The sequence below is a fragment of the Zalophus californianus genome, chromosome 4 (assembly GCF_009762305.2).
Source record: "Zalophus californianus isolate mZalCal1 chromosome 4, mZalCal1.pri.v2, whole genome shotgun sequence".
In the NCBI taxonomy this organism is placed as follows: Eukaryota; Metazoa; Chordata; class Mammalia; order Carnivora; family Otariidae; genus Zalophus; species Zalophus californianus.
Genome location: NC_045598.1, coordinates 105,773,572 through 105,801,180, shown reverse-complemented (window position 1 = coordinate 105,801,180; position 27,609 = coordinate 105,773,572). Strand labels below are relative to the sequence as shown.

The window sequence follows — 27,609 nt, the reverse complement described above, 5'->3', positions numbered from 1 at the left end:
GAGAGTGGAAAGGTCTGCTTTTAATGAATAGCTTTAAAAGCCTTTGCAACAGCGGACATGGCCCAAGGCAGCTCGGAACCCCACCCTGACGGCAACAGGGCTCCCTTGCTTCCAGGTGACCCTGCAAAATACAAACGGTGCTGTGACATCAGGTACGTGGCTTTTTCCCACCTCACATGAAAAAAATCCCAACCTGCAAAATCCTTTCAGAAATCATCCTGCCTGAAAAATGGGAGACGGCCCTCATGGCAGAGCCTGGTTTGAAGAGGACGGGGAGCAGGAAAGTCCCTCGTCCAAGATGCCACGAGGGAAACTGTTCCCGCCCCTTCCAGAAGCAACGGGAACCCCCTCTGCTCCCAGCACGGAGGACAGAAGGAAAAGGCCATCTGCAGGAGCACTCGATATTTTGCAGTCTGACAGTGGGGTCTGGATACTAGCGGGTCCCACCCCCCGTCTCCCCGCCACTCTTCACTCCCACACGATTCCGCTTCCTCTCCGACTCCGTTTCACTAGGCTCAGGAGACAGATGTCTCTTCCTGCCACGGACATGCCAGACAAACCCGGGGCCGCTCTTCACAGCCTCTAATTCCCCAAAATAGTGTCAAAGAAAACGAAACACTTTTGCATGAAACTTCTCTGCAGCTTCTCCCTTTGGTTTCTTTCACACCCTGGGCTGAGAAGCCGGTGCTTATTTTGACAAGAGTAAAGAAGCCTCTGTCAGTAAGTGAGGTTAACACCCACCCTGAGGCTGGATTCTTTCTGGTCTCCCTCTCAACAGCTGAGCATCATGATTCTGCTAATTAAGCCGCTTTCTTCTCCTTAATTAGCTGCATGTGAATCTTGTTGGGAAGTCTTGGATCCGTGAAATAGTCTGGGATAAGAATCGAAAAGAAGAAATTATCTAAACCCAAGGGGAAGAGGCGGGGAGGGAGGCCCCTTACTCCGCTCAAAAGCGAGGATGGCTCGGCCTCAGCAGGGCTGTTCCTGGCGGCCCTGCCTTCCGACGTCATAGAAGCCACAGCAGATCCCGTGGTCACCGTCCCCGCCCGGAGTGCTGAGCCTGCCAGCTCCCGTGCCCCCAGGAGGGGCTGACACAGGATGGCTCCTGACCCTTCCACACTGCCCTGCGGGTCATCAGCTTGCTGATGCACGGGGAGCCATCAGAGGGCTGAGGGATCTCTGGGTTTTCTGCTCCCAGCCCATCCCGGGGCCCAAATAAATGCCAAGTGTTATTCTTGTCTCAGCTCAGCTTGCCAGCTCGTCTCTGAGATATCACGCCCTCTCTTCTCTGAGAATATCCTCTCAGAGGAGAGCCAGGCTCTCACACGATGACGACAGAGGAGGGTTTTTATACACCCAGCATAATGTGAATCAGAGGCAGCATCTGCTGCGGCGGCAAAGACGCACTAGATTCAGTTAGAAACCGTGTGAGGCCATCACCAACTCCCTGGGCTAACAGGCTCCCAGGAAGCCTTCCCCACCCCGAGCCCTTCCCTCTAAATACCGCTGACCTCAAGCCAGCTGGGGCAGTGGAGCCCATTAGGATCACCAGGGGACCTTTATAACCGTGAGGCGGGGCCCCACCCTGGGCTAATTAAATACCAACTTCTGGGGGTGGGCCCGGGCTTCAGCATTTCTTAAAAGCTCCCCAGGTGATTCTAATGTGCAGCCAGGGTGGAGGACCCCCGCTTTAGGATTCCCAGGGGAAGAGCTGCCAGTATGTTCCTTTGGGAGACTCAAAATTCTTAATCTTCACCACAAGGAAGATCTGCCTCATTTCTTATCTGTCCTCATTTTGAGGAAATGACAATGGATGAAAAAGCCTTCTGAAAAAAGCTCCCCGGGGGACATCAAGTGAAGAAGTACCCCAGACTCTGCAGGGCTTGTCCGAGTCTAAATTTGCAATAATACTCCTCGGGCTGGTTTCCCAAAGACCCAAAACAGACATTGCCTTACTCACCTGCGGCAAATTCTTGGATGTTGTCTGGTCGTTTCAGAAACATTTCTCTGGAAAACATGAAGGGATAAGGGCAGGAGTAAAGCAGGCTTGAAGGCAGCCTCCGCTCAGCCTCGGCGGCAGGTCCCACCTTTCAGGGAGCAGAGTGACCCGAGACATCCCCGTCTGGGAGTCAATAAGCCAGAGGACTCCTGAAAAAGACCCTTCCATTCATGATTTTCCTTTGGGTCAGGCTCCGAGGCAAGGGGCAAAACATTCTAAATGGCACCAAGCTCACCTCACAAGACAGCTGTGCCCTAGCCAGGCAAAGCTTGTCATTCATTCAACAAACATTTTCACAGAACCAGAGCCCAAGCCAGGGAAAGGTGGTGAAGACGAAAGACACGCTGCCTAGTCCTTGAGGGGCTCACATGTGGTGGGACATATATGCAACCCCACAGCCTGGTGACTACGTCTAACCGGGAGTACCCACAGGGGTCGGGGGACGATGCAACCCACAGAGCGGAGAGGCCGGACTGAGGGTCTCACGGTGGGTCTCGCGGCGGACACTGACAAGGCCTGCAGCGCCAGGGCTGCTGGGGCGGGGAACGTGCCTTATCTAGCCTAGAGTTTTATGGTTCATAAAGAATGTTCACAGATATTATCTCACTTTACAACAACCCTGTGAAACAGCAATGACCGTGCCCCATTTTACATATGAAGAAATCAAACCTTCAAAAGGTTACTCATTTGCCCAAGTTCACCAAGCGAGTAAACAAAGGGCAGAGAGCCCAGGTCTTGTGGTTCCAAGGCCAGTGCTCTCTACACCACATCCTACTGGCCATGGCTGCCCGGCCCACCAGCCTGGAAGAAGGCCTCACCTGCCCAGAAAGCCCCTGCCTCCCAAGATTTTAAGAATTTGGCTTCCCTTCTCCTTGAATTCCATTTGACAATTATTGAGCACAAATTCTATGTAAGTAACTGTATGAGATACGAGGGGTTGCTTTTAAAAAAAAAAAAAAGAAAATACAGCGCCACCTCAAAGAAATTAGTCAAGCAAAAGAGAGCGGGTAAGTTCCCAAATGTCCAAAAGGCCAAGCACCCTGCAGGAAGTGCTATAAGAGGGTGTTAATAGTATGCTGTGTCCAGGCACCTGGGGGGCTCAGTTGGTTAAACGTCTGCCTTCGGCTCAGGTCATGATCTCAGGGTCCTGAGATCGAGCCCCATGTTGGGCTCCCTGCTCAGCGGGGAGTCTGCTTCTCCCTTTCCCTCTGCCCCTCTCCCCCAACTCATTCTCTCTCTCTCTTTCAAATAAATAAATAAATGTTTTAAAACAAAACAAAACAAAACAAAGCCTTAAAAAAAAAGTGTGCTGGGGACAGCAAGAAAGGTTACTGAGAGCGGGGCCCCAGAAATCCTCACAGAGCAGCTGGTATTTCCACAGACAGGACAAGAGCATCCCAGACCTAGGGAAGCAGCAAGAGTAATACCCCAGAAACGAAAGGAAAGAGTCCATGTCCTCCTCAAGAGTAGGAACTGGAGTATCCACCTCTGTAGACCCAGGGTCCAGAAGAGTCGGCCCCGCTGGGAGTGTCAGGCCCCCCCGACGACGTCAGTGGGGAGGTCAGTGGATGATCAGGGATGGGGTGGCGGGGATGGCGGGCAGGCGCAGAGAGCAGTCAGGAGCAAAGGGGCCCTATTCTGCAGAGCCTGGAAGGCCAGGGAGAGACATTTATATTCAATTCAAAAGACAAGGGGAGGGGCGCCTGGGTGGCTCAGTCGGCTGGGCATCTGCCTTCGGCTCAGATCATGAGCCCAGCGTCCTGGGATCGAGTCCCACGTCGGGCTCCCTGCTCAGCAGAGAGCCTGCTTCTCCCTCTCCCTCTGCCTGCCTCTCTGCCTACTTGTGCTCTCTGCCTGTCAAATAAATAAAAGTAAAATCTTAAAAAAAAGATAAGGGGAATGGGTGCATAAAGCTCAGACAGCAGAACATACCCAGCAGTGAGAATGATCTATGAGAAACAGCTGAGCAACAGAAGTCAGGCACAACAGAGCACATACTGTAGAATCCCACATATATAAAGTACAAAAAGGCGAAACGATCTGTGCTATGAGAAGTCGGGATACTGGCTACCTTCCGGGGGGAAGGGCTTGGAAGGGTCTCAGCAGGTCTGAGATGCCAGTCAGATTCTATTTCCTGATCTGGCCCCTAGTACCATGTATACTCTTATCTTGTGAAAGTTCACCCCGTTTAGGATATGCCACTTTTCATTATATTTCAACAGAATGTTAAAAAGCGGGGGGGGGGGGGGGGTGGCAATGTTGTGGAGCCATTGCAGATTCTTCCGACCAAGGAACGACATAATCAGTTCTAAATTTTGGGAAGATTCATCTGCCTGGCTACTTACAAAAATATCTAATAAAGCCTTTCTACAGTTTCACACTTTGCTATCATATCTCCAGCCTAAAACCCTAGATCTCCGGGGCCTAAAATAAGTTAGATCCCTATTCTTTCTATTCTTCGGGTCCAAAAGTCACGGTATGAAGAGTCCCACACACTGTATATATAAGTGCACCCTGGAGAGCTATGACCGAAGCACTGTAAGTCATCACGGCCCGGAAAACCCAAGTGGGGGCTCGCTGCCCAACAGAAACACTTTGGAGCTTCTCATGGGTTGGAGTGAGTCCAGAGCAGAGACCTGCCAAAGATGGGAGGACAGGTATGCCGCCCAGGATTCTGTTCCCTCTTCTCCCTTCCTCTTTTCCCAAGGGGAAAATCATCTGAAGTATCCAGTACAGATGAGGGGCTGATTCTGGTTCATCCCGGTATCTTCCAAAGGAAGTAACAGTAACACCAAAAACAACAAAAGCAAACCCTCAAACTTTAAACACTTCTTCTCCCCCTCCCACCCCCACCTCAGAAAGAGAAAGGCTTAAAAGGGGCCAGGAGCATTTCCTGTAGGTAGCTTCAGGGACAGCAAAGGGAAGAGCCTAGGGGCCTACCTGGCCCAGGAGGTGGGGATGATAAGGAAGTGAAGGGGCTGTTCTCCCGGCAGCCAGGCACAGACACCCAGTCCCTCCTGGAAACTTCCTGGACAGAGAAGCTGGGCCACCCCTGATATGTGACTAAAAACATCACCCTCTTCATTCACCACCACCTCCCACCACCACCCATTCCTTGTGTTTGTGAACAAAGGCAAATGGTGATTTAATTCAGGCTTTTAACATCTACCCCCAACATCCCTGCTGGAATCATTCCTAACTTGGACTGCAAGCTCCCCAGGATAGGAATGAGGTCAACCTTTATTTCCCTTTAGAAGAAGAAGTGCAAGGGGCGCCTGGGTGGCTCAGTGGGTTAAGCGTCCGCCTTCGGCTCAGGTCATGATCCCAGGGTCCTGGGACCAAGTCCTGCATCGGGCTCCCTGCTCAGCGGGGAGCCTGCTTCTCCCTCTGCTTCTGCCTCTCCCCCACCCCCGCTTATGCTCTCTCTCTCTCTGACAAATAAATAAATAAAATCTTTAAAAAAAAAAAAAAAGAAGAAGAAGAAGTGCAAAAAATGATGGCCTGATCCCCAGGACTGACATTGACAGAAGACCCCTAAACTATCTTTTGCCCAAGCCTTACCCCTGGGCCAAATAAAACCAACTTCACAGGGAAGTTTCTCTTTTCCCTTTCTCCATCCCCTATCTGCTCTGTGAGAATCTGCTGCCACTGGATAAATGACTAGGATATGAAGAAGAGTGAGACCCAGGAAAGACGAAAGAGCCTGGAAAAAAAGACACTGCTCCAGGTCTACTTTTGAGAAGACAAAGAAGAGCCCCACCTCTGGCTCACCAGCTCCTGTGAGCTTTCAACCCAGCACAGTGGAAATACCAGGGGTTTGGATCCTGCTTCCGCATCTTGGGGAAGCAACCTCACCTCTCCAGCTGTAAAATGGAAGTGATGATAAGCTATGTTTTGCAGTTGCTGGGAGGGTCAGCACAAGTACCAAGATGTCATATAGTGTGCAGGCACCGGAGACACAAATATGGCTGCACCAGCTTGGGGTTTTGGTCCAGGGACAGAAAAAGTACAAATTCCAATTAAATGTGATAAAGGCTGACCTGGGAAACCAACACAGTGCCTGGAAATGGAAGCCATTATTATTATTTAAACCTTGCCTATTTGTCTGTAGCCAAACAATATTTGAGATAGCTCTATTGTTTTCATCAGTTGTTGGCCCGAGATTTTTTTTTTTTTTGACAGTTCTTTGCCTTTCATCCCATTAGAATTTTCCATTCAAACAACAAATGCCACGCTGAAGGGCAATGTAGGGGAAAGAAAAACAGTGTTCCAGGATATGGTGGAAAACAGTCTCTTCCCCAGGACTTACAAGGGAATTGCTTCCAACCACTGGAGTCTTTTCACAATAAGGCTCTCAGGGAGAGAAAGGCCAGACATCTGAATTTTTTTTTTAAGTTCTAGTGATCTTGTTAAGCTCCTCTGATGGAGAAATAGCGTTCTTTTTTTTTTAAAGATTTTATTAATTTATTTGACAGAGAGAGAGACACAGGAGGAGGGAACACAAGCAGGGGGAGGGAGAGAGGGAGAAGCAGGCTTCCCGCAGAGCAAGGAGCCCGATGCGGGGCTCGATCCCAGGACCCCGGGATCATGACCTGAGCGGAAGGCAGCCACTTGACGACTGAGCCACCCAGGCACCCAGGAGAAATAATGTTCTACACCCAATGGCTGCCTGTTGAGTTTCTCAATGCCAAATTACCTCTTCCAAGTGTCAGAAGATACATATTTATCCTTACAGCTAAAATGACTGAATATTAATATTTTTGAGAATTCAGAGATAACCTAAGAGAACCTCTAGAGATAACTCAAGAACACCCTGGGTACCACAAATCTCAGAGTTAGAAAAAACTCAATCTTAAAATATTGTCTACCTAAAAAAATATATGTATATATATGTAATTTTTATTTAGTTTAACGTATATGTATGTATATGTATTATTTTATTTTTTTCCTACCTCTCTGACCCTAAAGGCAGCAGTCAACTCATCTCTGCCAACCAAGATTTGGTAATATTTCCCACTAGCTGTCAAGGCCGGTTGGGAAAACCACCTACCTGAAGAAACCACTTATGAGCAACTCCACTTCTTTGTGGGTCCTCAGGTATTTTTCGTTAGCAATCCGAGTCTGAATCTAGGAGGGTAAGAGCAAAAGGTCACGCTCCATGAAGAGGCAGATTTCAGGGTTCAAGCCCTGGGGGTGTGAAGGTCTTGGGGAAACTAGGTGTGCATTTGACCTGGGTCTTTTCCCAGGATGTTTGAAATTTTAAGCCACCTGTTTTATTATAGACCAACACCTCCTGCGCTGTCAGGCTCAGGGGCCATAGCTAAGGTCGGGTCTCCACCGTCCGGAAGTTCTTGTCTGTATCTAAGTTATTGTCTCCGGCAGTAATTTCGGTCCCTTTCACTGGCCAGATCCCTGCGGTCGTTCTTCCTGCACTTCCAGGCGCCTGTCGGTTTCCGTCCAGGGCCCCAGAAGCCCAGATTTCCGCCTGGGGTCTCCCCCAGCCTTCCGCCAGTTCATCTGAGAATAGGCTCCCGCGCCCCTCCTCCCGGACCTCCTCCGGATCTGCAGCCCTTGTCCTAGGGGAGCTGCACTTCGATGGAGGCGGGAGTCCGGGGCGCACCCACCTTGAAGTTGCGCAGCTGCTCCTGCTGCGCGGGGCTCAGCGCCCCGGGGTCCGGCCCCAGAAGCCCGCCCTGCAGCGTCGCCATCTTGTCCAGGTCGTCAAGGCGACGGACCACGCGGGCGGAGAGGCCCCGCCCCGCCCCCCAAGTCCGGCCCTCATCAGCACGCGGGGAGGGGCTGGGGGAAGGAATATGGGGGCCACTCTGAAGCCGAGTGGGAGGGTCTTCCCCTCTAATTTCCCGGCTTGGTTGTATATGGAATGAGCCCCTCTTCTTGACTCCACCCAACCTCAAATAGTTTTTTTTTTCCTTGGCTCTAGAGCAAAACTGGAAAAGGGATTTCTAAGTCAGAGTTTCCCAGAATCTGGTTCCTGACCCTCTCCCTTGTTTGGCAGCTGTTGAAACCTAGTAGTAGAGAGAGAATTCAAGCTTCTTCGTCTTCAGCCGGCTCCAAAGCCAAACCCCTCCATCAGTCCTGTAGACACACTTAACCTTTAACAACATGAAAGCGTTCCATAGGATGGAGTGAATGGAGTGCTGCAAAGGAAGGGACATTCTGACATTAAAGATACTGGAAAGAACCTGGGGGACATCCTGCCAGAGGTTTCCCCTCTTGGACTGACTTTCTTGCGTAGATTATGTTGCTCCTCATAAATTCTAAATCATCTCTACCACTCCCAGTTGAACAGAGGAGGGGAAAGGCAGTTGGTCTTCAAGGTGTATTCTTTTAGTATCTAATTAAGAAAGGAAAGTGAAACATAAAGCCAAAGAGCTGAAAATAGACCTGGAAAGGGCAGGAGCCTGTCTGTCGATACACACCATACACATGGTGCTGAGTTTCTACACCCCCAGAGATCATGCCCAGCAGAGGCCTCCTGGGAAACAGAGAAAAGACCTCAGAAGGGAGGCTGGTCTTTCAGATTGGTGAACAACTGCCCAAGGAGAAATAAGCCCAGCATTTAGACCACGGCCTTGGAGGGGGTCTCTCAGTGGTCCACCTCTATCCTTCTTAGCAAAGACTGAGGAGAAGAGGTGAAAATGTTGGCAGTTCCCAAGCCAGGAAAAAACCACGGAAGATAGATGAGGTAGTGAGCTACAGGCCTCTTCCCAGGAATCTCATACAGGTTAGTAATCATTGCATTTGTTTATCTGGTTTTTAGGAGAAAGGGTTAGTAGAGAGGTAGATAAGCTGCCATCTGTCACAAGTGGTTTTTTCAGGCAGGAGCAGAGGTTAATCAGAGGTGATAGTTCCTGTTGGCCAAGACCTGTTTCTTCCCACCCCGCCACCCCCAGAGAAGCTAGCGGGGGAACCTCTTAAGCTGCAGTATCCAATATGGTCACCACGAGCCACCTGTGGCTATTTGAGCACTCGAATGTTGCTGTGTCAGATGTGCTATTAAGTACAAAATACACACTGGATTTTGAACATGTAGTTTAAGAAAATAAAGTATCTTATTACTAATCTTTATATAGATGACATGTTGAATATTTTGGATATATCATATAAACACATTGAATAATATTTGGGATATATCAGTTAAATAAAATCTATTATTAAAAGTAATTTCACTTGTTTAACTTTTTTAATGTGGCTGCTAGAAATTTAAATTATGTAGATGGCTTGCCTTATATTAAACAGTGCTGGACTGGACTGGCAAATCTACACACACGCACACACGCATGCGTAAGTATGTAAAATTTTCTCCATCTTCCCACCTTGTGCATAAAATAATTAATGTCCTCCTTCTGCTAGTCTGTGGTCTTCTTGTACTTTGAGACTCAATCAGGCCTTTCTTGACTGAGCACTTCCCATGGCCCAAATACCACTATGTGTAAATAAGAGAGGCTACTTCTACTTACTTTGGTTTTCTTACAGCACTTCGGTCCTCACTATTGCACATGGTGTTGGCCTGTCTTACCTCTCCACTTGAGGTAGAAGCCACTTTAGGGAAAGAAGATCATATAAGAGATTCTTTGTACAATGTCATGGTTTCTGCTGCACATGGCTTCACTCTGCTTTCAGTTGGTGATGCCAGCAATTATTTGGTGACTAGCCACTCTGCCCACATATACCACCACTACATTTTGCCCTTTCTGAAATATATCCCAATTATTCATTTTCTAAGAATCTAAAATCAGGAGTAGAGCTCTCCCTTTATAAAGTCAATAATCTTTTTATGTAGGGCAGCTAAGCATTGAGTGCAGAAGAATAAGAAAGAGGGAGAGCTTGGGGATGGTGGAAAGAGAAAAGACCTTGGAAGAAGTAAGGTTTGGAAGCTTCATTTCCTCCTGGAGAGCAACTCCCCAGAATGGGCCTCCAAGTCGTAGGGTTAACCCCCCAGAGTTACCTCACAGGACAGAGATGTGCCCACAGTCACCCAGCAAGGATGGCTCAACACAAGCTCCCACCTCTTCTCCCCTTAACCCTGCCTCTCCTTTCAGATGGAAACCTTCCATCTGGGGACCACAAACTAAGCAAATGGTTGGAGGCATTTTGCTGCCTGCAGCTGTCTCCCCAATTGCTGACTGGGAGGAGGAGTAAGGGGAGTTCATTATAATTCATTTTTGTGAATGTTCAATATTTCAATTAATGTGATTAGCCCCAAGCCTGAATGAGCAGCAGGGCAGCAGATCTGCTGACAAGACACAGAGTAACAAGATCAACAGGGCCGTGGGGTCTTCCTAGCCTCCATCCTTAGAAGATGTGATCTGTTTAGCATCTCCATAAATACTAAGATCTGATTAGGAGGCAAGGCAGGGAGCAGTGAGGGTGGAGTCGGGAGTGGAAAGTCACTTTCCAGATGTGCTTGCACTCTTGGTTCCCTGGCACTGCCATCCCATGTTCTGACCACCCTGTACTGGGTCCTCTACCATCTCCCCCTGTGCCCATCTTAGGGCCCCAACTGGGGGGACCTGGGCATCCATATGATGAAGTGTAATCATATTTACACACACACACACACACACACACACACACACACACACACCCAGGCTAAGGAAGGAGGGAAGGTGGTCAACAGAGAATCAAGCAGTAGAAAGAAGATCATCTCTCACACAGGGCTCAAATGAAGACACAAGAGGAAAAAAGCCAGGCTTAACAACTCTTCCCATTCCCATGGGGAGCATTTGATGTGGGGGTTAAACTCAGGACTCAGGAGCCAGATTGCCTGGGCTCCACCCTCACTAAGGCCTCTTTCTAGCTCTGTAACATTAGGCAAGCCATTTTATCTCTTGGTGCCCTGGTTCCCTCATCTTTATTTGGAGGTAATGGTAGAACCTACATCATAGGCTGGTGCTGAGGGTTAAACAAATTAGTAAATATAAAGCACTTGGAAAAATGTCTGGGACACTGTAAGTGTCTTCTAAGCACCCTTACTATTACTTCCCTTCCTGAAGAGAAGTTTGCCTGCCGTGATAGCTGAGGAATGGGGGCGGCTGGGATTCAGTTGGGACGTATTTCATATTTCAGAGACACCAGTGCCACTGTGGAGACATCAGCCCCACTCTGGAATGGAGAAGGAAATGACAGTAGAGAGGGCATTCCACAAGGGCTGCAGGCAAGGACTGTCCTGTCCAGGAGAGTTGATGTCAGCAGGTACTCCCTGCACTGAAGGGTGCTGTGAGTGGGCCTAGCACGTGGAAGAATTCAGCTCCCTTGAGATTATGGGGGAAACAGATCATCCGTAGAAGAAGAGTTGTTTAGGAGAGTAATGGCCCCCAAATGTACTCCCCCCATCCCTTTTTGTTACTTGATTCACTTTAAGGGTCCTACTCAAGGAACCTAACTGGGAGAGGAGGGCAAAGGGAGGAGAAATTGGGTTTCTTCTGCCCTGAACCAGAGCTTGCCTGCTGTGGTTCTCCCCCACTAAAGGAATCAGGGATCTGCTCTTGTCAGAGGTTCTTTTGCATCAACTGTTTATTCAAAAAATAATTGTTAAGCAACTACGCATGAGCAAGACACTGTGCTAGACCCCAAACAGTAAAATGCTGAATTAAACGGTGCTCTGGTCTTCAAGGAGCTTACAGTGATAACTCTCCCAGTCCTCACCACCGCCGCCTCCCTGCCCACGCACTTACACACACAAACCACCCAGAGGGAGAGAAGGGGGCGTTGGCAAATGCCAGCAAGACAGTTTTTCTTGGATCCTTTTCTGGAAAATACACAGTTCTCTCTCTCTGCGCTCATTTCACCCCCGCTCTCTCCTTCCCCGCCCCCCTTTTCATCTTTCCTCTCTGGGTCCCCTTCTGCCCTTTCCCCCAGGCTCTGAGACTTACCTCCCACCCCATCCACACCTCCCTCCTCCCCCCACTCCCAACCTGCCCAACTGTTCCTATACCATTTTCTTTTCCCCGGATTCTTTCCTATACTCCCCACACTCAGTCTCCCCAGATGCCGGCTCCCCTCTCCTCCTCCCCCCTGCTCCCCTCTCCTGGGTCTTCGCTTCCAGCACCGGGGACAGCTCCAGCCCCCGGAACAATGGACCCCACCTTAGGGCTCCTCTATAAATTCTCCATCTTAGTGTCTTGCCCAACTCGTGATTGGGGAGTAAGATGGGGGAAGGGTTATTATCAACAGGACCAGCCGCTCTTCTGGGGGCGGGAAGGGAGTCAGGAAGGAAGGAGATAGAAAGAGGGCGTGGCTCTTGTCTGGATTGTGCGTCCCTCTCCAGGGTAGAGAATTTGTATTCCACCCCTGAGACTGACATCACTGATGTCAGGGGAAAGGAGGTGGGAGTGGGGAGGGGGGTGTGGAGGGGGGAGGTTTTTGTTGAGGAGAGCGCGGCCGGAGAGCAGAGCTCCGGGACCCAGGTGACCGGGAAAGCAGGCAGCCCCAGCAACGGGAGCAGCCAGCAGCAGCCCAGGCCCGGGGACCAGGGTGGGGGTGGGAGGGGGGCTGAGGGGAGGACCTGAAGGGGGGCGGCAGGGCAGAAGGGACCCCCGGAGCCCTGCCGCCATCAGAGATCAAGCATCTGGCATCAGGGATCTTCGGACCCAGCAGAAGGATCAGCCACAGGGGAGGTGTCCTCCCGGGAAAGCCAACGAGAGCTCCACCTGCCCCACATCAGGAGTGCCCCCCCCACCCGACGCTGCTGGCAACCTACCAAGCCCCTAACCCCTAAGCCTCCTTCTCCATCACCCTCCTCAGGCCCTTTCCCCGACTCCAGCTCTTAACCCCCAGTTCCCAGCACCCCTGATACCACCCTAATCCTCCAGATCTTGAGCACACTGACCCCCTTCCTGGGATATTTGCCAAATCTCTGGGAGGGAGATCATTTGTTTGGGCTATGCCCCCTGGTGGCATGACAGTGTCTGCCTAGACCCCTGACCCCTAGTCCTCAACTCCCTGGGCCTCCTTTGTGTGAAGAGCTGCCCCTCTCCTCAGCACTGTGGTTGGGGGCCAAAGGGAAAGCCAGCCCCGGCTGGGCCCCGGCCCCCACCACTTGCCTCCTTGCTGGGCAGCTCCCCTTGGCCTTTGGGCTTCTCCCTGCTCCCCTCGGCCCCTCCTCCTGGGCCGCCCCAATGAAGGAGCCGGATGCCATCAAGCTGTTTGTGGGGCAGATCCCGAGGCATCTGGAGGAAAAGGACCTGAAGCCCATCTTCGAACAGTTTGGTCGGATCTTCGAGCTGACTGTCATCAAGGACAAGTACACCGGGCTGCACAAGGGTGAGGGGTCAGGCCAGGCTGGAGAGGTGTCAGGGGTGGGAGGGGAGGCTGGGAGGAGAGGAAGCCAGCCTGGAGGGCTGGAGTGGCTGGAAAGGGCTGATGTGGAAGGAAAGATTTCCGGGGCTAAGGAGTGGATGGAGGACCTGGAAGAGAACAGCCAGGGTGAGCTGTGCAGGCCTAAAGAGAGCCTCTTTGGGGGAAGAGTTGTCGAGGGTATGCAGAGATGTGGATCCTAGAGATGAGAGGGTAGTGTCGTGGATGAACTCAAAGGAGGATGGAGGACCAAGAGATCTGGTTTGGGAGATAAGGAGCCGGGCAGGGATGTGTGTGTGTGTGTGTGTGTGTGTGTGTGTGTGTGTGTGCGCGCGCGCGTGCGCGCATGCGCGCGCGCCTGAGAATCTTAGTAGTCTCAGACACTATTGGGGTGGGGGTCAACCTGGCAAGAGTGGACATGGACTAGGCAGGGCAGCTCCAGGACCCAAGAGAGGGACCTGAGAAGCAGGGTGTGGAGGACAGAGACTGGTATAGATCTGGGAAGTGTGGGGGCGGGAAGTTAAGAAAGCCTGGCCAAGGGGCACTCCTTGGGCCTGTCCAGGGCTCTGCGCTCTTGCTAAGCAGGGTCAGGCCCCGGTCAGGACTTGGAGAGCTCCAGGCACTGGGGATGGGGCTCCGGGGGGCCCACTGCTTCCCCCTGCACTGGCCTAGGGACTTGCAGTGAACTGCTCTCCCCTTTCCTTCTCCTCTATCCCACTCTCCACCCTCTACCTGCCTCCTGTGGAGTTGGAGAGAGATGAGGAAATAGGGAACATGGAGAGGAGAGGGGTGATGAGGACCAAGATGGAGGGAGGTAGAGGCAAAGGAGAAGGGGAAAAGAGGCCAGCGAAGGAAGAGACCACACCGCACACACTTGTCTGACAACCACATGCCCCTTCTCCCCCCACACAAAGCCCCCTCTCCCAGCAGTCCCCTCTCCCAATGCCACCACCACAGAAACTTCCCGGGCTCTGGGTCTCTGCCCTGAGTTCAGCAGCCCAGAGACTGTCTGGCCCCTCGCAGATACCTTCCCACTTCAGCAGCCAGAAAGTGGCAAGAAGAGAGGCAAGCCTCCCAGTCCTCAGTCTTATGGTTGGGGGAAGCCTTTTAGGGAGGGGAGATCAGGGACTCACCCCCACCCGGTCTCTCTGCCCCTGCCCCTCCTCAGGATGTGCCTTCCTGACATACTGTGCCCGCGATTCAGCCCTGAAGGCCCAGAGCGCCCTGCACGAACAGAAGACGCTTCCAGGGGTGAGTCCCATATTTGTAGGGCCAGAGGGCTGAGAAGGGCCCTAGAAGGGGCAGGGGGCTCACCACCTTCCTGAGACATGGAGCTCATTTTCTACCTCCTCTCATCACCAGGAAGCCCCCCTCTCCTTCTAACACCCCTCTTTCTTGCTAGAGATGCATTCATTTCTTCTACCTGGAGAGAAGGAAGAGAGCGATTAGCAGAGCAAATGTGACCTTTGTAAGGAGCAGATGCCACCCCTTCCCCACTTCCCAACCTGCTCGTGGGGCAACATGTAGAGAGAGAACTTAGCTGGTGGGGAGGTGTGGGGACAGACTCTGGACACCAAGTGTGTGGCAAAGTAAGCAGGAGGCACCCAGGCACTCTTGTGGCTCTGAGGGTGGGATGTCTGGCTGTGACATGGACAGCTGGTGCCTGCTGGACTAGCATCTCTGTGCGGGCTTCTGAGCTCTGACAGACTCACCTCGTGTCTTCTAGGAAGAGCTTTGGGCATCAGGGTAGAGCAGGGCCTGGGTGGGCCTGGGCTGGGGGGCAAGCAAGGGCAGGGGCAGACATCATTGCGGAAGATCAGACCTGACCCCCAAAGTGTGCCCAGGTCGGCAGGGGTGCCCTCTGACATGGCCTTTCTCCTGAAAACATGAGCTCTTTTTCTCTTCTTCTGAGACAGCCTTGCAGATTGCCCCAGGCCTGGGCTGGCAGGGATAGAGAATCTCAGGATGCCTCCAGCCAGGCAGCCTTGGGGGGGAGAGGATGTGCCATTCTATTCCACTGTCTCTGTACTTCTGTTGTCTCCCACCCCCTGAGCCCCAGGACTGAGAGCTCACCCCATCCATCCCTTCAGCAAACATTTGCTGAGCACAGCCTGGGTGCTGGAGGCACACGTGTCACAGCCTCTAGCCCTCTCCCCATGTGGGAAATGGAGAAAAAGGCTGATTCTCCATCCCTTCCTGGGAGGGAAATAGACAAAACAGATGGGCAAAGAGGCTGGGGGCATCCAGGAACATCAGAACCACTTCACCCACTCCCAGCTTCCAACCTTCAGAGGTCTAGGACCCACTCCCTCTGTGGCCCTCAACCCTTGAAGATGGCCCGGAGAGCAAATCCCGCTGCCCGCCTGGCTCTCACCCCTCCGTCTTGTCCTAGTTGGTGGCAAGCCAGCCAGAACAGCCCTGGCCCATGGAATTAAGGATCTGTGCATGCGTGTGTGTGTGTGTGAGCAGGCTCGGGATCCAGGGAGCCTGTGTGTGCGCGTGCGTGTGCACATGTGTGCGCGTGCGCCCGCCAGCCTGGCTGTGTGGGTGTGGGCACACGCATCCCTGGGAAGCCTGGTTTCCATCACGTCACGTCGCAACTTTCCTTTCTTCCCTTTTCTCTGTGGAGACCCCTGACAAATCAGTAGTTTTCATCTCCGTCGCCACGTCTCGTCTTTTTCTGTCTCGCTAGCCGGGCACCTGCCCTGGGTCGGCCCCCTCCAGCTGCCTGCATGCTCAGGCAGGGCTCCAACTGTCCGGGTGTGGAAAGGCTCTGCCTCCCCTTCCTGGAAACAAACAGGCCCAGGGTGGGAGGTGAGGGAGAAGGGCACCTGGTTAATGAGTGTCTAGCCCTGCCCCTGAGCCAGCTCCCAGGTGACGCTGAGGCCTCCACTTTGGCCTTTGCCTCAGGGGACAGGGTCCAGATTGGCCTGACAGAGCCTCTAGCATAGGAAATGGGGGGGGGGGTCCCATCCTCCAAGGGGACCCAGGTGCTAGGGGCTTGAGGGAGCAAATCAGGGCAGTCTAGGGGAGCAGATGTCTGTGGCCAGGCTCTGCCTGACCCTTTGTATCCCCCAGGTCTTTTCTCTGCCACCTGCCTTCCTGGCAGTGTTGTTTCCTCAAACAGTCTTGGCTTTTTAGTGTGCCAGCTCTCTGGGAAGTTCTTCCTGCTGTCTAATCTCCCTCCACACCCTCCTAATACAGGCTTTTTTTTTTTTTTTAAGATTTTATTTTTAAGTAATCTCTACACCCAACGTGGGGCTCGAACTCACAACCCCAAGATCAAGAGTCACATGCTCCACCCACTGAGCCAGCCAGGTGCCCCAGTACAGGCTCTTTTTTTGTGGGGGCGTTTAGCTCTCTCTCCTTTCTCCCCATCTCTGTCACCCCGGAATCTGCAAGGTGCCACCACATTAGGGTGATGCTTGGGCTGCAGACAGGAAGAATGGAGGCTGGGCCCGTGGCTGTCAAGCCCCATTTCCTTTTCTCTCCCCTGATCATTCCCAGGAGGGGCTCAGCCACAGGCCCCTGGATTCTCCCTGCCCGGAGAATGGTGGTGGTGGTGGTGGTGGGAGGGACTTCTTCTGCCTAGCCCTGCCCTACCCCCTCTCCTTGGGCCAAAATCCCACTCTGGGGATGTGGGCCCTCCCTGTCGGCTTGCTGTTGGGCCAGTGAATTCTGGCCCCGTGGAAAGGACCCGTGTGTGGTCTGGGACACTGGGTGGAAGGGAGTCCGGAGCCAGGGGTGAGAGAGCAACAGGCCTCTATCCTCAGGAGAATTAGATTTTCTAGAAATATAAGCTCTTCCTGGCAGTGGGGTCTTTGCTATTGGTGAGAAGGATGAGGGCCTTATGCATGACCAAGTTGGTGGGGAGCAGTCTGAGTGCTACTTGGAGTATAAATAGCCTCTTCTTCTTTGGGAGGCCCTAGGGAGGGCTTATCACCTGGCTGGTGGTGGCTAGGGAAGAGAGGCGCCCGACTCCGGGTTGCCAGGTAAACAGGGCCCAGCTGGACTCAAGGGAGGGGGCAGGTGTGCCCAAGCTGAACTAACAAAGACCGAGCTTCCCACAGGAAGTGCCAGGCCAAGAAGGAGAGCCTGGGCCTGGGTCACTGAGGGCCACTGAGGGAGGCTGTCTATCTGTAGGGGAGTGAGGGGAGCCTTCTGTCAACGTGGTCTGCACTGCAGCCTGTGCGCTTGCGTGTGTCTTTGTGTGAATCCCTATCAGCTGTGGATATTTACTGAGGTGCTATTTTTGTGTCTGGAAGCCCATGCAGCAAGGGAATGGCATCCTTTCTCTCTGGGTCTCAGGTTCCCCACCCTCAACTAGAACCGCAAATCCCTAGGGGCATTTTGGGAAGGGGTTAGTGTCAACTAAAGAATTCCCTGATGCTATGGAAAGACCCTGATTCGGATTCTACCTCTTCCGTAGGGGGTGTGGCTGGTGCTGAGATGCCCGTGGGGCACCTCCTGATAGCTTTACAGAGAGGAGGAGGGTGCAAGACTGAGAGCCCTGGGCATCTAACCCCCACCCTGTGCACACACACCTCTCTCTCTCTCTCTCTCTCTCTCACCCACACATGCACACAAGCTCCTGAGGAGATTGAACCTCCATGGGATAATCCCAGATTGGTGGAGGATTTGGGTGACTGTTAACCACCTCCCCCTAACCAGCTGCTCTCAGATCCATAAATGGGGGTGGGGCAGGACAGGAGTGTCAGCTGAGGTGGGGCTTAGGTTTGATCCAGGGCTGGGGATACCTCACCAGCAGAGTCCTGTCAGACTGACTGGAATGGCCTGATACCAGGGAGGAGGGTCTGGTGTGAGAAGGGGCAAGGGGCAACAATCAATCCTGCACTTCTCTGTGTATGAAGTGATGACACACAAGATCCCCAAAGGCTGGAACACTAGAGCTGAGGGGAACCTGACTCACCACCGCCTGATCTGCCCCACTGTTTTACAGATGAGAACACTGAGGCCCTGAGGAGAGAAGTGACTTGTCCAAGGTCACCCAGCTAGTGAGTGGTAGGGCCAGTCCCTGAACCTGGGTCTCCTGACCCCCAGTCCAGTGCCTTGCCTGAGGATACCCGTAGCCCCCCTCAGAATGTCGATAAATGGTTTCTTTTGTTTAATATCTATTTTTGGTCACTGGAGCTAGGATGGCCCCTCAATAGCAAAATATTTTCAGACACGAAATCCTGAGTCCTTCCACTCCCTCCAGTTCCGAAGATGCTCCCCGCTAGTTAAGGAAATCAACCTGCAGAAGTCACTGCTAAGTCCCCTCACCAGACAAGAACGTGGAGAGTGGAACTGGGGGGTGTCTGCATTTCCACTGGAGGCTGAACAAAGGGAAATGCTGCAGGAGTGAAGAGAAGGGAGAGCTCTGGAGGACTTCGGGGTACAGGGAGAATGTCAAAAGAGCACGGGACAACAGTTCCTCCTTCGGAGCCCTCCCAGCTGTGAGACACCAAGGATTTGATTTGGAGGAGGAAGGCAGAGGAAGGGACAGTGTGGCCCCGGCAGGGCCTGCTCAGTGCGAATCAGGAAGCTTGTCCTGGGCCCCTCCCCCACCTCCCAGCCCCCACCAAATCCTCCACCCCCGGCATACCCTGTTCTCACCCCCCCACACTCCTTCACCGGGTGTGTGGAGCAGCAGAAGTGATGACGTCACCACGGTCGCCAGGGCGACGGGAGGGATAAATCAGGCTGAGTGGGCGGTTGCCATGGCGCGCATTCTCCCGTTGCCACGGAGACTGGGCATCTGCTCCCTTTGTGCTGCCCGAGTGCCTTCCCCCTGGGGTCAAGGGTTTTGGGGGGAAGATAGAGAAGCAGACACACCTCTAGGGGTCAGAAGGAAGTCGGGGCATCTGTGGGGTGTCCCTGGGTCGACAGTCCTCCTTGGGGCTGCTTATTGGAGTGGCCTCTGTTGCGCCTACATTGCAAAATTGAGGCAGCTCTTGCTGAATAGCCCCTTGGCTGGGCTCTGTCTCAGGACCCAGGTCCTACGGGAAGTTCCATTCTCCCCCTAAAGCCAGCATCACTTATCCCTGGCCAAGTCACCTGGGCCTCACCGGAGCCTGGAGCTGGCCCCAGGAGCATCCTCTACATCTTCACCTTCCGCTGCCTCTAATCCCCTTGGGTCCTAATCCTAAACAAGATTAGGCCCATCCCTTCCTTCCCATCAGCAGTTTAGGGCCTGGGGTTTACTCCCTCTGGCCTCTCTGCAGGTCCCGTCCTGGGGAGGGCTCCTGGGAGGTTCAGAGGAGGTCCCCAGCAGTTGCCTTCTCTTCTCTCCTTTTAGATGAACAGGCCGATCCAGGTCAAGCCGGCCGACAGCGAGAGCCGAGGAGGTAGGTGCTGTACCTTTGGACTTTGGACTCAGGCCCAGGGCTTGGAGTAACTGAGGGGCAGCCTCTCCGAGGAAGAAAATCTGAGAATTCCAAAGGGTTCCTGGTCAAGGTGGGGACTGAAGTCAGTGTGGTCAGAGGGGATGTCATCCAGCCCATTGTAGAGATGGCAAAACTGAAGCACAGAGTAAAGTGCAAGACCTTCAGGAACTGGACTGAGCACTCTATGTAACTGTGCCCCATTTCCCCAAACATCACCGGTGTCATATGTTAGAAGCCTTAGTCGCAGGGTGAGGGGAGTGCCTGGACCTCCAGGGAGTTGCTGAAGGTGAAGGGCAGGATTTCTGCCTGTCCCAAGCGGGAATAGGGTTGGTAAAGCAGCCAGGGGGCCCTGAACATGCCCTTCCTCCTGTGCCTTACCCCCCAGAAGACCGGAAGCTCTTTGTGGGGATGCTAGGGAAGCAGCAGACAGATGAGGACGTCAGGAAGATGTTTGAGCCTTTTGGGACCATAGACGAGTGCACTGTGCTCCGGGGGCCAGATGGCACCAGCAAAGGTACCCAGTCGCTACCCCTTCCCCAACCGGGCCTTCTGGCCTTCCCGCTCCTCTCCTACTGGCTTCCCGGCAACGGGGACAGTGGCGGCCCTCGAGGGTGAGCACTCACCCTTTCCTCCTTGCTCTTGGATGCTGTAGGCTGCGCCTTTGTGAAGTTCCAGACCCACGCCGAGGCCCAGGCGGCCATCAACACCCTTCACAGCAGCCGGACCCTGCCGGTGAGCCCCCCTCACATTCACATTTCAGATGACATCTCCCCACCTTGGGCCCCTGTCCCTGTCCCTCACGTCTAGTCGGCATGCCTTGCCCTCCTCCCCGGCCTCCTCCACCCCTCAGGCTCTCCATCTCCTGTCTCCTGTACCCCCCAGCCTCACCGGCTGGGTGTCAGAACACTTGCTTAGAGGCCGCACGTGCCCTCTGCACATTAGCAGTGGGTCAACTGACTGTACTCGTGGAGGGCTCTCCAGCAGGGCAGAGTTCTCAGATGGAACTAGCTGATTCTGAAGCTCCCTCAGCAGAGGCTGGGCAAGCATTTAGCAGGAACTTGGTCAAGAGGATGCGACAGTGAATAGAGAACTGCGTTCTAGATTCTAGGATTCTACAACACTCTGCAAATGTTCTTGGGTTTGGTTTTTATTTAGTGCAAAGTGGTATGAAAACTTGAGGCTTCATCCTCTGAGCACACGGTGCGGGGGCTGGGGTGGCTAGCCGACACCACCAGCCTGGGATTAAATATTCTCTGTGGCCCTTCCAACCTGGGGATAATTTCTGGCTCAGAATCCTCACAGAGAAGCCAGGGATGCCCTTTGGATTCCAGTAGGTCTTTCCCTTTTCAAGCACACGCCTTTGAGTTCCTCAACTTTTTCTAGTCTCTTGCACATCCTGGCACAGGGGGAGGCGGGGATTAAAATCTTCCTGTTTGACAGAGGCACTATGATGGCTGCCCTCCCAAAGAGGCCAAGTCTGGAGGGGTGGAACTGAGGCCAGGCCCTGAGGGCTCTGGGGATGAGAGATCCCGACTCTGTCCCTCTAACCACACGCGTGGCCCCTGCCCAGGGTGCCTCATCCAGCCTGGTGGTGAAGTTTGCTGACACAGAGAAGGAGCGAGGTCTCCGCCGAATGCAGCAGGTGGCTACCCAGCTGGGCATGTTCAGCCCCATCGCCCTGCAGTTTGGAGCCTACAGCGCCTACACCCAGGCCGTGAGCACTGACCCCTGGGTGCTGGGCCTGGCCAATCGCCGCCTCCTCCTGGCCTCCAGGACCTGTCCCCACCCTTCCAGTGCCAAGGCCCAGGGCTGGGAGGGGAACCAGGCTGGGCACAGGTGACCTGACCCCACTCTCCTCTCTCCCCCTTCCCCCAGCTGATGCAGCAGCAGGCGGCCCTGGTAGCGGCTCACAGTGCCTACCTCAGCCCCATGGCCACCATGGCTGCCGTGCAGATGCAGCACATGGCCGCCATCAATGCCAATGGCCTCATCGCCACTCCCATCACCCCATCCTCAGGTAAGGCCCAGGCAAGGCGGGCTGGGCTGGGTGTGAATGGGACAGGTCAGAGGAGCTGCCGCCCAGGGTGTAGGAGGGTGGGGGGGTGGGACACAGGGCACTGCTCAGGGAAGCCAGAGGGTCTGGAAGGGACTCAGGGGTGAGAGAGTGGCCTGCTTCCTCCCTTCTGCCTGCAGACTTGCTGACTAGTGTGTGTGTGTGTGTGTGTGTGTGTGTGTGTGTGTGTGTGTGTCTACTTCTCTGCTCTGTCTCTGTCGCTTTCTCCTCCCTAGGAACCAGCACCCCTCCTGCCATCGCTGCCACGCCCGTCTCGGCAATCCCTGCTGCCCTGGGCGTCAACGGCTACAGCCCGGTGCCCACCCAGCCCACCGGGCAGCCTGCCCCTGATGCTCTCTATCCCAACGGGGTTCACCCCTACCCAGGTGGGGGTCTCTGCCTGCCCCCCTCTCTCCCCAGCAACTATCAAAGCCGCTGCTCCCGTTGCCCGCAGAAAGCCATGGCGCCCCCTCCCTCTCCAGGCCTCGGGGTGATAAGCTGCTCTCTCCTGCTCTGTCATCCTTGGGCAGGGATGCTCTGCTCATTCTCAGCCAGGGAAGCTGAGGCTTAGAGAAGCCCAGGGTTTGCACAGCCAGTCACAGACTCCACGCTCTGCCCTCTCCCCGTGGCTCTGGGCCTTTGCGCGCTCTCCCGTCACACCCTGTGCCCTGTGAAGCTATCCTCCCCACCTGCCTGGCCTTTGCTCTGCGTCCTGCCCCACCCTCACAGTCGGTGCTGCTCTCCCCAGCCCAGAGCCCCGCGGCCCCCGTGGACCCCCTGCAGCAGGCCTACGCGGGGATGCAGCACTACACAGGTGAGGAGCCCAGCACCCCCCCCCCGCCCCGGATGGGAGGTACGGCGTGGGACCGAGGCTAGGCTGCCAGGTGCCCCGCCCTGCCAGCCACCCCCTTGGGCTTCCTGACATTAGGGGCAGTGCACCCAGAGTTCAAGGTGGCTCCTTCTCGGACCCCTCTCAGCCCTGTCCACCCCTGTCTACCCCGGGCTGCTGGCCAGAGGGCCCCGGGGGCCAGGCGAGTCTTGGGACCCCCACTAGCTCTCTGCTCTCCCACCGCAGCAGCCTACCCAGCAGCCTACAGCCTGGTGGCGCCCGCGTTCCCGCAGCCTCCCGCCCTGGTTGCCCAGCAGCCCCCACCTCCTCCCCAGCAGCAGCCACAGCCGCCGCAACCGCAGCCGCAGCAACGGGAAGGTGCGGCCTGGGCGCCCTCCTGCTGGCCCAGACCCTTCTGGGACAGGAGCGCCCTTGCCCTGGGCTGGGGACTCCCTGTCGCCTGCTCGCAGCCTGCCTCTGGCCTCATGTGCGGGGAGAAAGCGAGTGGGGATGAGGTGTCTGGTGCCCTGGCCTGCACAATGGGGGCTGGGATGGGAGGGTCTGCCCCGGGCCTGCTTTCCGTGAGGCGCTTGCCCCCGAGTGCTTCCCAGTCACTGGGCTCTTCCTCTGTCTCTGCTACCACCCAGGCCCTGACGGCTGCAACATCTTCATCTACCACCTGCCCCAGGAGTTCACGGACTCAGAGATCCTCCAGATGTTTGTCCCCTTTGGCCACGTCATCTCGGCCAAAGTCTTTGTTGACCGGGCCACCAATCAGAGCAAGTGTTTTGGTAAGAATGTAATGATCCAAAAGATAAAATACAGCACATTTTTGCCAAACTCCAAATGTGGACAAGGTTTGAGACATTTGAAGGCATTTATGGTCACAGTGGGCCCAAACTTTGAAATCCAGATTGTCCAAGAGTTGGAAAGAGCCTTTCTTACACCCTCGGCATCCCATACCAGCTGCTGTCCAGGCCCAGCTCTTCCTCCAAAAACTACAGCTTTACCTTTTCTCCTTGAGCACTGGTCAAATTCATGCTCCATGAGGTCTGGAAGAGGCTCAGGAACAGGATGTTTGGTTTTCAAAAGGAAGGCTTAGGGAGTGGAGTCTTTTGGCTTTGTGTCTTTGAAAAGTTGCTTCAAGGGCCTTGTCCTCCCTGCGTGAGAAGTCATGAAGGGCCAGAAGTGTCATTTTCAGAGTTATCCAGGCTGAGGAAGGGGCTGCCCTTTAAAGAGCGCTGGAAAGAATGTCCTAGTGCATGTGAGTGGCTGGACTGCATTCATTAACTCAACCTATCAGCAGCTACCCATCGAATGCCTACTGTGTGTCAGGTATTCAGGATCCCGGGAGGAAGTAGGGTGGTGCCGGGGAACCAAAGAGCAGGTTCTGGCCCTCAGCACAGGCAAGTGAGGTGGGGTTGGGCTGGGCCTTATGACCCTCTCACCTCAGGCTTTGTGAGTTTCGACAATCCGGCCAGTGCACAGGCTGCCATCCAGGCCATGAACGGTTTCCAGATTGGCATGAAGCGCCTCAAAGTCCAGCTAAAGCGGCCTAAGGATGCCAACCGGCCCTACTGAGGGCCCCCAGGTGGGTCCTGCTCCCATCCTGTGACCTCTTCAGCTCCCTCTCACTGAAGCCAGGGCCCTCACTTGGACTGCCCCCCCACCCCGTTCCCCCAGCCTCAGGGATGCCCACCCCACCCCCACCTCTGACTCTGGGCACTTGAAGCAGGGATCTGGTATAGCTCCTTCCTTCTGCTGTGTTTCAATCACCCGAGTCATTCTCCCTCTCTCTCTTTCTCTCTCACACACATACATACACATGCGCGCAAGCGTGCACGCACGCGTGCGCGCGCGCACACACACACACACACACACACACACACAAACTGTGACCCCAGAGAGAACCAAGTCTGTCTAGATCTGTGTCCACTCCCCAGGTCTTCCTCAGTATCTGGTCTCGTTTGTCTGGTCAGTGTCCTTGTGTTTGTGTGTCTCTCTCTTTTTGGTTTTCCTTTGGGTCAGAGTTGAATTAGGGGAGTAGAGTTGGGGAAGGAAGGGGGCTGGTATAGGATACTGCAGGGTTCTAGAATCATGACTCCTGGAATATCTATCCTCCTGAGAGGTGGGGATATCAGACCCTCAGTGCCCTGGATTCCAGGTAGTATAGGCCCATGGGACAGTGGAGAGTGCACAGAACAGACTGGGGGGAATTCCAAGCTTCAGGCCTCCCAGGAGAAGCTTCGATTTAGGTGGAGAAGGCCAAAATGCTGGACTGCCTGAATTTCACTAAATGGGTCCCCTCCGCCCCATTGTTGCCACCAACCCTAGCCTCATGGCCACAGAGCTGTGAGCTTTAGTGACTTTTGTGTTTGTTTAATCTCCTTTGGACCAAACCCCTGAAAAAACACAACCCAAGAACAATACCCACATTTTCTGTTTCTCCCCCTTTCCCCCCCAATCCTGGCTGCTTAACTCCCCCCACCCTGGGGGCCCCCCCAGCCCAGGGCCCGTGTTCATTGTCGGCCGAAGCCCCCATCCCCGGACCCCTGCTCCGGGCCCCTGTAAGTTGCATGGAACGAGCGTGTTGTCTTTGGAGCCGATTGTTTGTTATTTGGGGAGGGGGCCGCGGAGGGAAGCGCCCCTCAGCCCAGGGTCAGGGCCGGGGGCAGCTCGCGGGATGTGCTTGGTCAACAGTGGTTGGTGACTGTGGTCTGTGTTCTGTGCCTTTCTCTCTTGCTTTCTTTGTTCCTTTCTGAAAAGGAATGAGAGCACTCTCTAGGGGCTGGGGGTCTCAGCCCTCAAGTCTGCAGCCCTAAGCCCAGCCCCAGGTCCTAGCCTGGCCACCCTGCTCTTCCTCCAGGTGTCTGTCTGTCTGCTGCCCCTTCTTCTCCTTCCTCTTAGCTATCTCTGCCTGCCTGCCTGTTGTCTCACTCCTTTGCTTTGTCCCCTCCAGTCCCTGTCACCATATCTTCCAGCCTTTGTTTCTCTCACGGGCTGTGTGAATATCTCCTTCTGCATATCCTTTGGTTTCTTATATCATGGGCCCTCTCCGTCCTGTCTCCTCCATCATTGCCCCTTGTCAACAGCTGGGGGGCTCCGTCTCGACTGAGGCCTTTCCGATGACCTGTCTTCCCCAGGCGGCCCCATCCTATCCTGCGTCAGCCAGCCCAGCTACCTCCTCCCTGGCAGGGCCTATGACCTGCACTGGCTGTGTCTTCCCCACAGCTTCACCCGTGTCTCCTTCCTTCACAGGTCTGGAGACACCAGAGGAAGGGGCACCACACCCCTCTCCCCACGTCTGGTCCCAGCCCTCTCTGCACACCTGCCCGGGCCTCGATGGGGCTCTGGGGCAAAAGCTGCTTCACAGCCCTGGGGGAACAGGACACTGGCCCACTCCCACCACCCCGCCCCTCCTGAAGGGCCTGTTTCCTCCCAGGTGCCCTTTTGGCCTTTGTGAGGGAGCAAGGGACAGGCTCAAAGGCTCCAGGGTATCTGCCTTCTGCTGGGGCTCCTGTGGTGACCTTCTGTGCCCAGCTTTCGCACTTGCCTCCCCGACCAGCGGGCCTGTGGCCCCCGGGAGGGCAGAGGGGCCTCCCACAAGCTCCCCACCTCACCCTCACCCCAGCCTCTTCCCCACATTAGGGGTTTCTCAGAAGCTGGTTCTCACACTCCCTGCCACCCTCAGCTAGAGGTAGGATATCCCTGAACCCTGGGCTCCCAGCCCTAAAACTCACTGCCTCCCCCATGGGCCCCCTCTTAAGGAGGGTGTGGGGGAGCCCTGAGGGCTGCCTCTCCACCAGTCAGCCACAGAGACCCTCCTCCTTTCATGAGGAAAAGACCTCCCCCGAACCCCTAAAAATGTTTACAGTCTCTGCTGGTCCCCTCCGTGTAAATACCACTACCACCCGTGCGTTATCCAGCCCGGCCCGGCCCGGACGCTGCCATCTCTCTTTCTGGGAGTTTAGACAATGTTCCCCTTGGATTTTTTCTCTCTCTTGATTTCTCCCTTTGCTTTGGGGGTAATTGGGTATTTGGGAGGAGGGGTGTGGGGAGGGTTACAGGGGTTTATTACCTGATCATTTTCTTTAGGAAGAGGTTTTAGGGGAAAGAAACGGGTGGGGGTGGGAGTGGTAAGGGGAGACTGGGGAGTCCGTTTCAGACACTTCTCTATGCTTAACTTATTTATTTATTGCATTTTACTTTTAAAGAGTTGGTCTTTTCTGTCTAAATAAAGAAAAAAGTTTAAAAGCATCAAATAAGAGTCTTGGAAAGTTGACGGGAGGGGATTTTGCGCACTGGGGAGGGGATGAAGGGAGGGAGGTTTGGGAGAGAGACCTGTTGGGAGGGTCCAAGATCTTTGAGGGGTCCAGGCCTGGACCATGGCTTCATGATCCCATTCTTCCGCCCTTCCTTGAGGCTTAATCCTGGAATGCTCTGCAGCACTAGGCACAGAGGGAAGAAAGCAGGTCAGTGGGCCTCTCTTGTATCCAGCCCTGTCCCTCTGAAGGCTGGGGGTGAGTTGTCCCTGCACCTCCCAGTGGGGATACAGGGAGCTAAGCTTTTGCTCTGTGATTCTGTTACAGGCCTTTAGTGTACCTTTCCTCACTTAACCTCCCAACAACTCTGTGAGGCGGGATATAATTTTACAGACAGGTTAAAAAGGGCTTGGGAGGGTAACTGACTTATCCAGAATCACAAAGCTACCAAGGGATGGCTGCAGGAAGAAACCCCTATATGTCAGACTCCAAAGCCCATGATTCTCTCATCTAGCAGGCTCAACTACCTGGTCTTTGACCCGAGGTAATGATCCCAAGTACCAAGCAGGCTGTCACAGCGAGTCCCATCACGCAGAAGGTGGACTGCATAAGCCCTGAGGTCCCTTCGATTCGGTTCTTAGATTCTTCTCAGTGAACTACTTTAGGGCTGGGTTCAGGGGGCTCACACGGGTAGTGTGTGACTTCACAGTACCTGGGCCACTTGCTTTTAGCAGCAACCTGCTACCCCACCCTCATTATGC

General features: G+C 54.3%; 2 protein-coding genes across 6 annotated transcripts; one reads left to right on the top strand and one right to left on the bottom strand.

Annotated features, from left to right (window-relative positions):
• Window positions 1–15,756, bottom strand: RIIAD1 (regulatory subunit of type II PKA R-subunit domain containing 1). Its single transcript, XM_027625120.2, has 8 exons — window positions 15,693–15,756; window positions 15,031–15,302; window positions 14,665–14,741; window positions 7,624–7,798; window positions 7,050–7,126; window positions 1,961–2,007; window positions 742–871; window positions 1–121 (listed from the first exon to the last, which is right to left on the bottom strand). Exons 2-7 carry the CDS (start codon window positions 15,184–15,186, stop codon window positions 801–803), a joined length of 603 nt encoding a protein of 200 aa, XP_027480921.1. The 5' UTR covers window positions 15,187–15,302; window positions 15,693–15,756; the 3' UTR covers window positions 1–121; window positions 742–800.
• On the top strand, window positions 12,387–26,843 carry CELF3 (CUGBP Elav-like family member 3). Of its 5 annotated transcripts, XM_027625107.2 has the most exons (14): window positions 12,387–12,429; window positions 13,180–13,285; window positions 14,487–14,569; window positions 19,617–19,665; window positions 20,090–20,218; window positions 20,357–20,436; window positions 21,275–21,418; window positions 21,580–21,721; window positions 21,994–22,143; window positions 22,506–22,571; window positions 22,833–22,964; window positions 23,234–23,377; window positions 24,040–24,177; window positions 25,845–26,843. In XM_027625107.2, the coding sequence occupies exons 4-13, from the start codon at window positions 19,617–19,619 to the stop codon at window positions 24,165–24,167; spliced, it is 1,164 nt and encodes a 387-aa protein (XP_027480908.1). In that variant the 5' UTR covers window positions 12,387–12,429; window positions 13,180–13,285; window positions 14,487–14,569; the 3' UTR covers window positions 24,168–24,177; window positions 25,845–26,843. The 5 variants fall into 5 exon arrangements, with proteins under 5 accessions (XP_027480908.1, XP_027480898.1, XP_027480887.1 ...); XM_027625097.2 differs by lacking the exon at window positions 14,487–14,569 and having other exon boundaries at window positions 12,402–12,429; window positions 20,093–20,218; XM_027625086.2 differs by lacking the exon at window positions 14,487–14,569 and having other exon boundaries at window positions 12,402–12,429.
• The last annotated feature ends 766 nt before the right edge of the window (window positions 26,844–27,609 follow it).

Coding starts and splice junctions, on each gene's coding strand:
- CELF3 (XM_027625067.2), top strand. CDS start 13,141: ATGAAGGAGCCGGATGCCATCAAGCTGTTTGTGGGGCAGATCCCGAGG. Junction 20,219..20,356: donor GCCAGATGGCACCAGCAAAG/GTACCCAGTCGC, acceptor TGGATGCTGTAG/GCTGCGCCTTTGTGAAGTTC. Junction 22,965..23,233: donor GCAGCCGCAGCAACGGGAAG/GTGCGGCCTGGG, acceptor GCTACCACCCAG/GCCCTGACGGCTGCAACATC.
- RIIAD1 (XM_027625120.2), bottom strand. CDS start 15,186: ATGTCAGAGGGCACCCCTGCCGACCTGGGCACACTTTGGGGGTCAGGT. Junction 7,799..14,664: donor CTTCCTGGTGATGAGAGGAG/GTAGAAAATGAG, acceptor TCCTTCCCCCAG/CCCCTCCCCGCGTGCTGATG. Junction 2,008..7,049: donor CTCATAAGTGGTTTCTTCAG/GTAGGTGGTTTT, acceptor CATGTTTTCCAG/AGAAATGTTTCTGAAACGAC.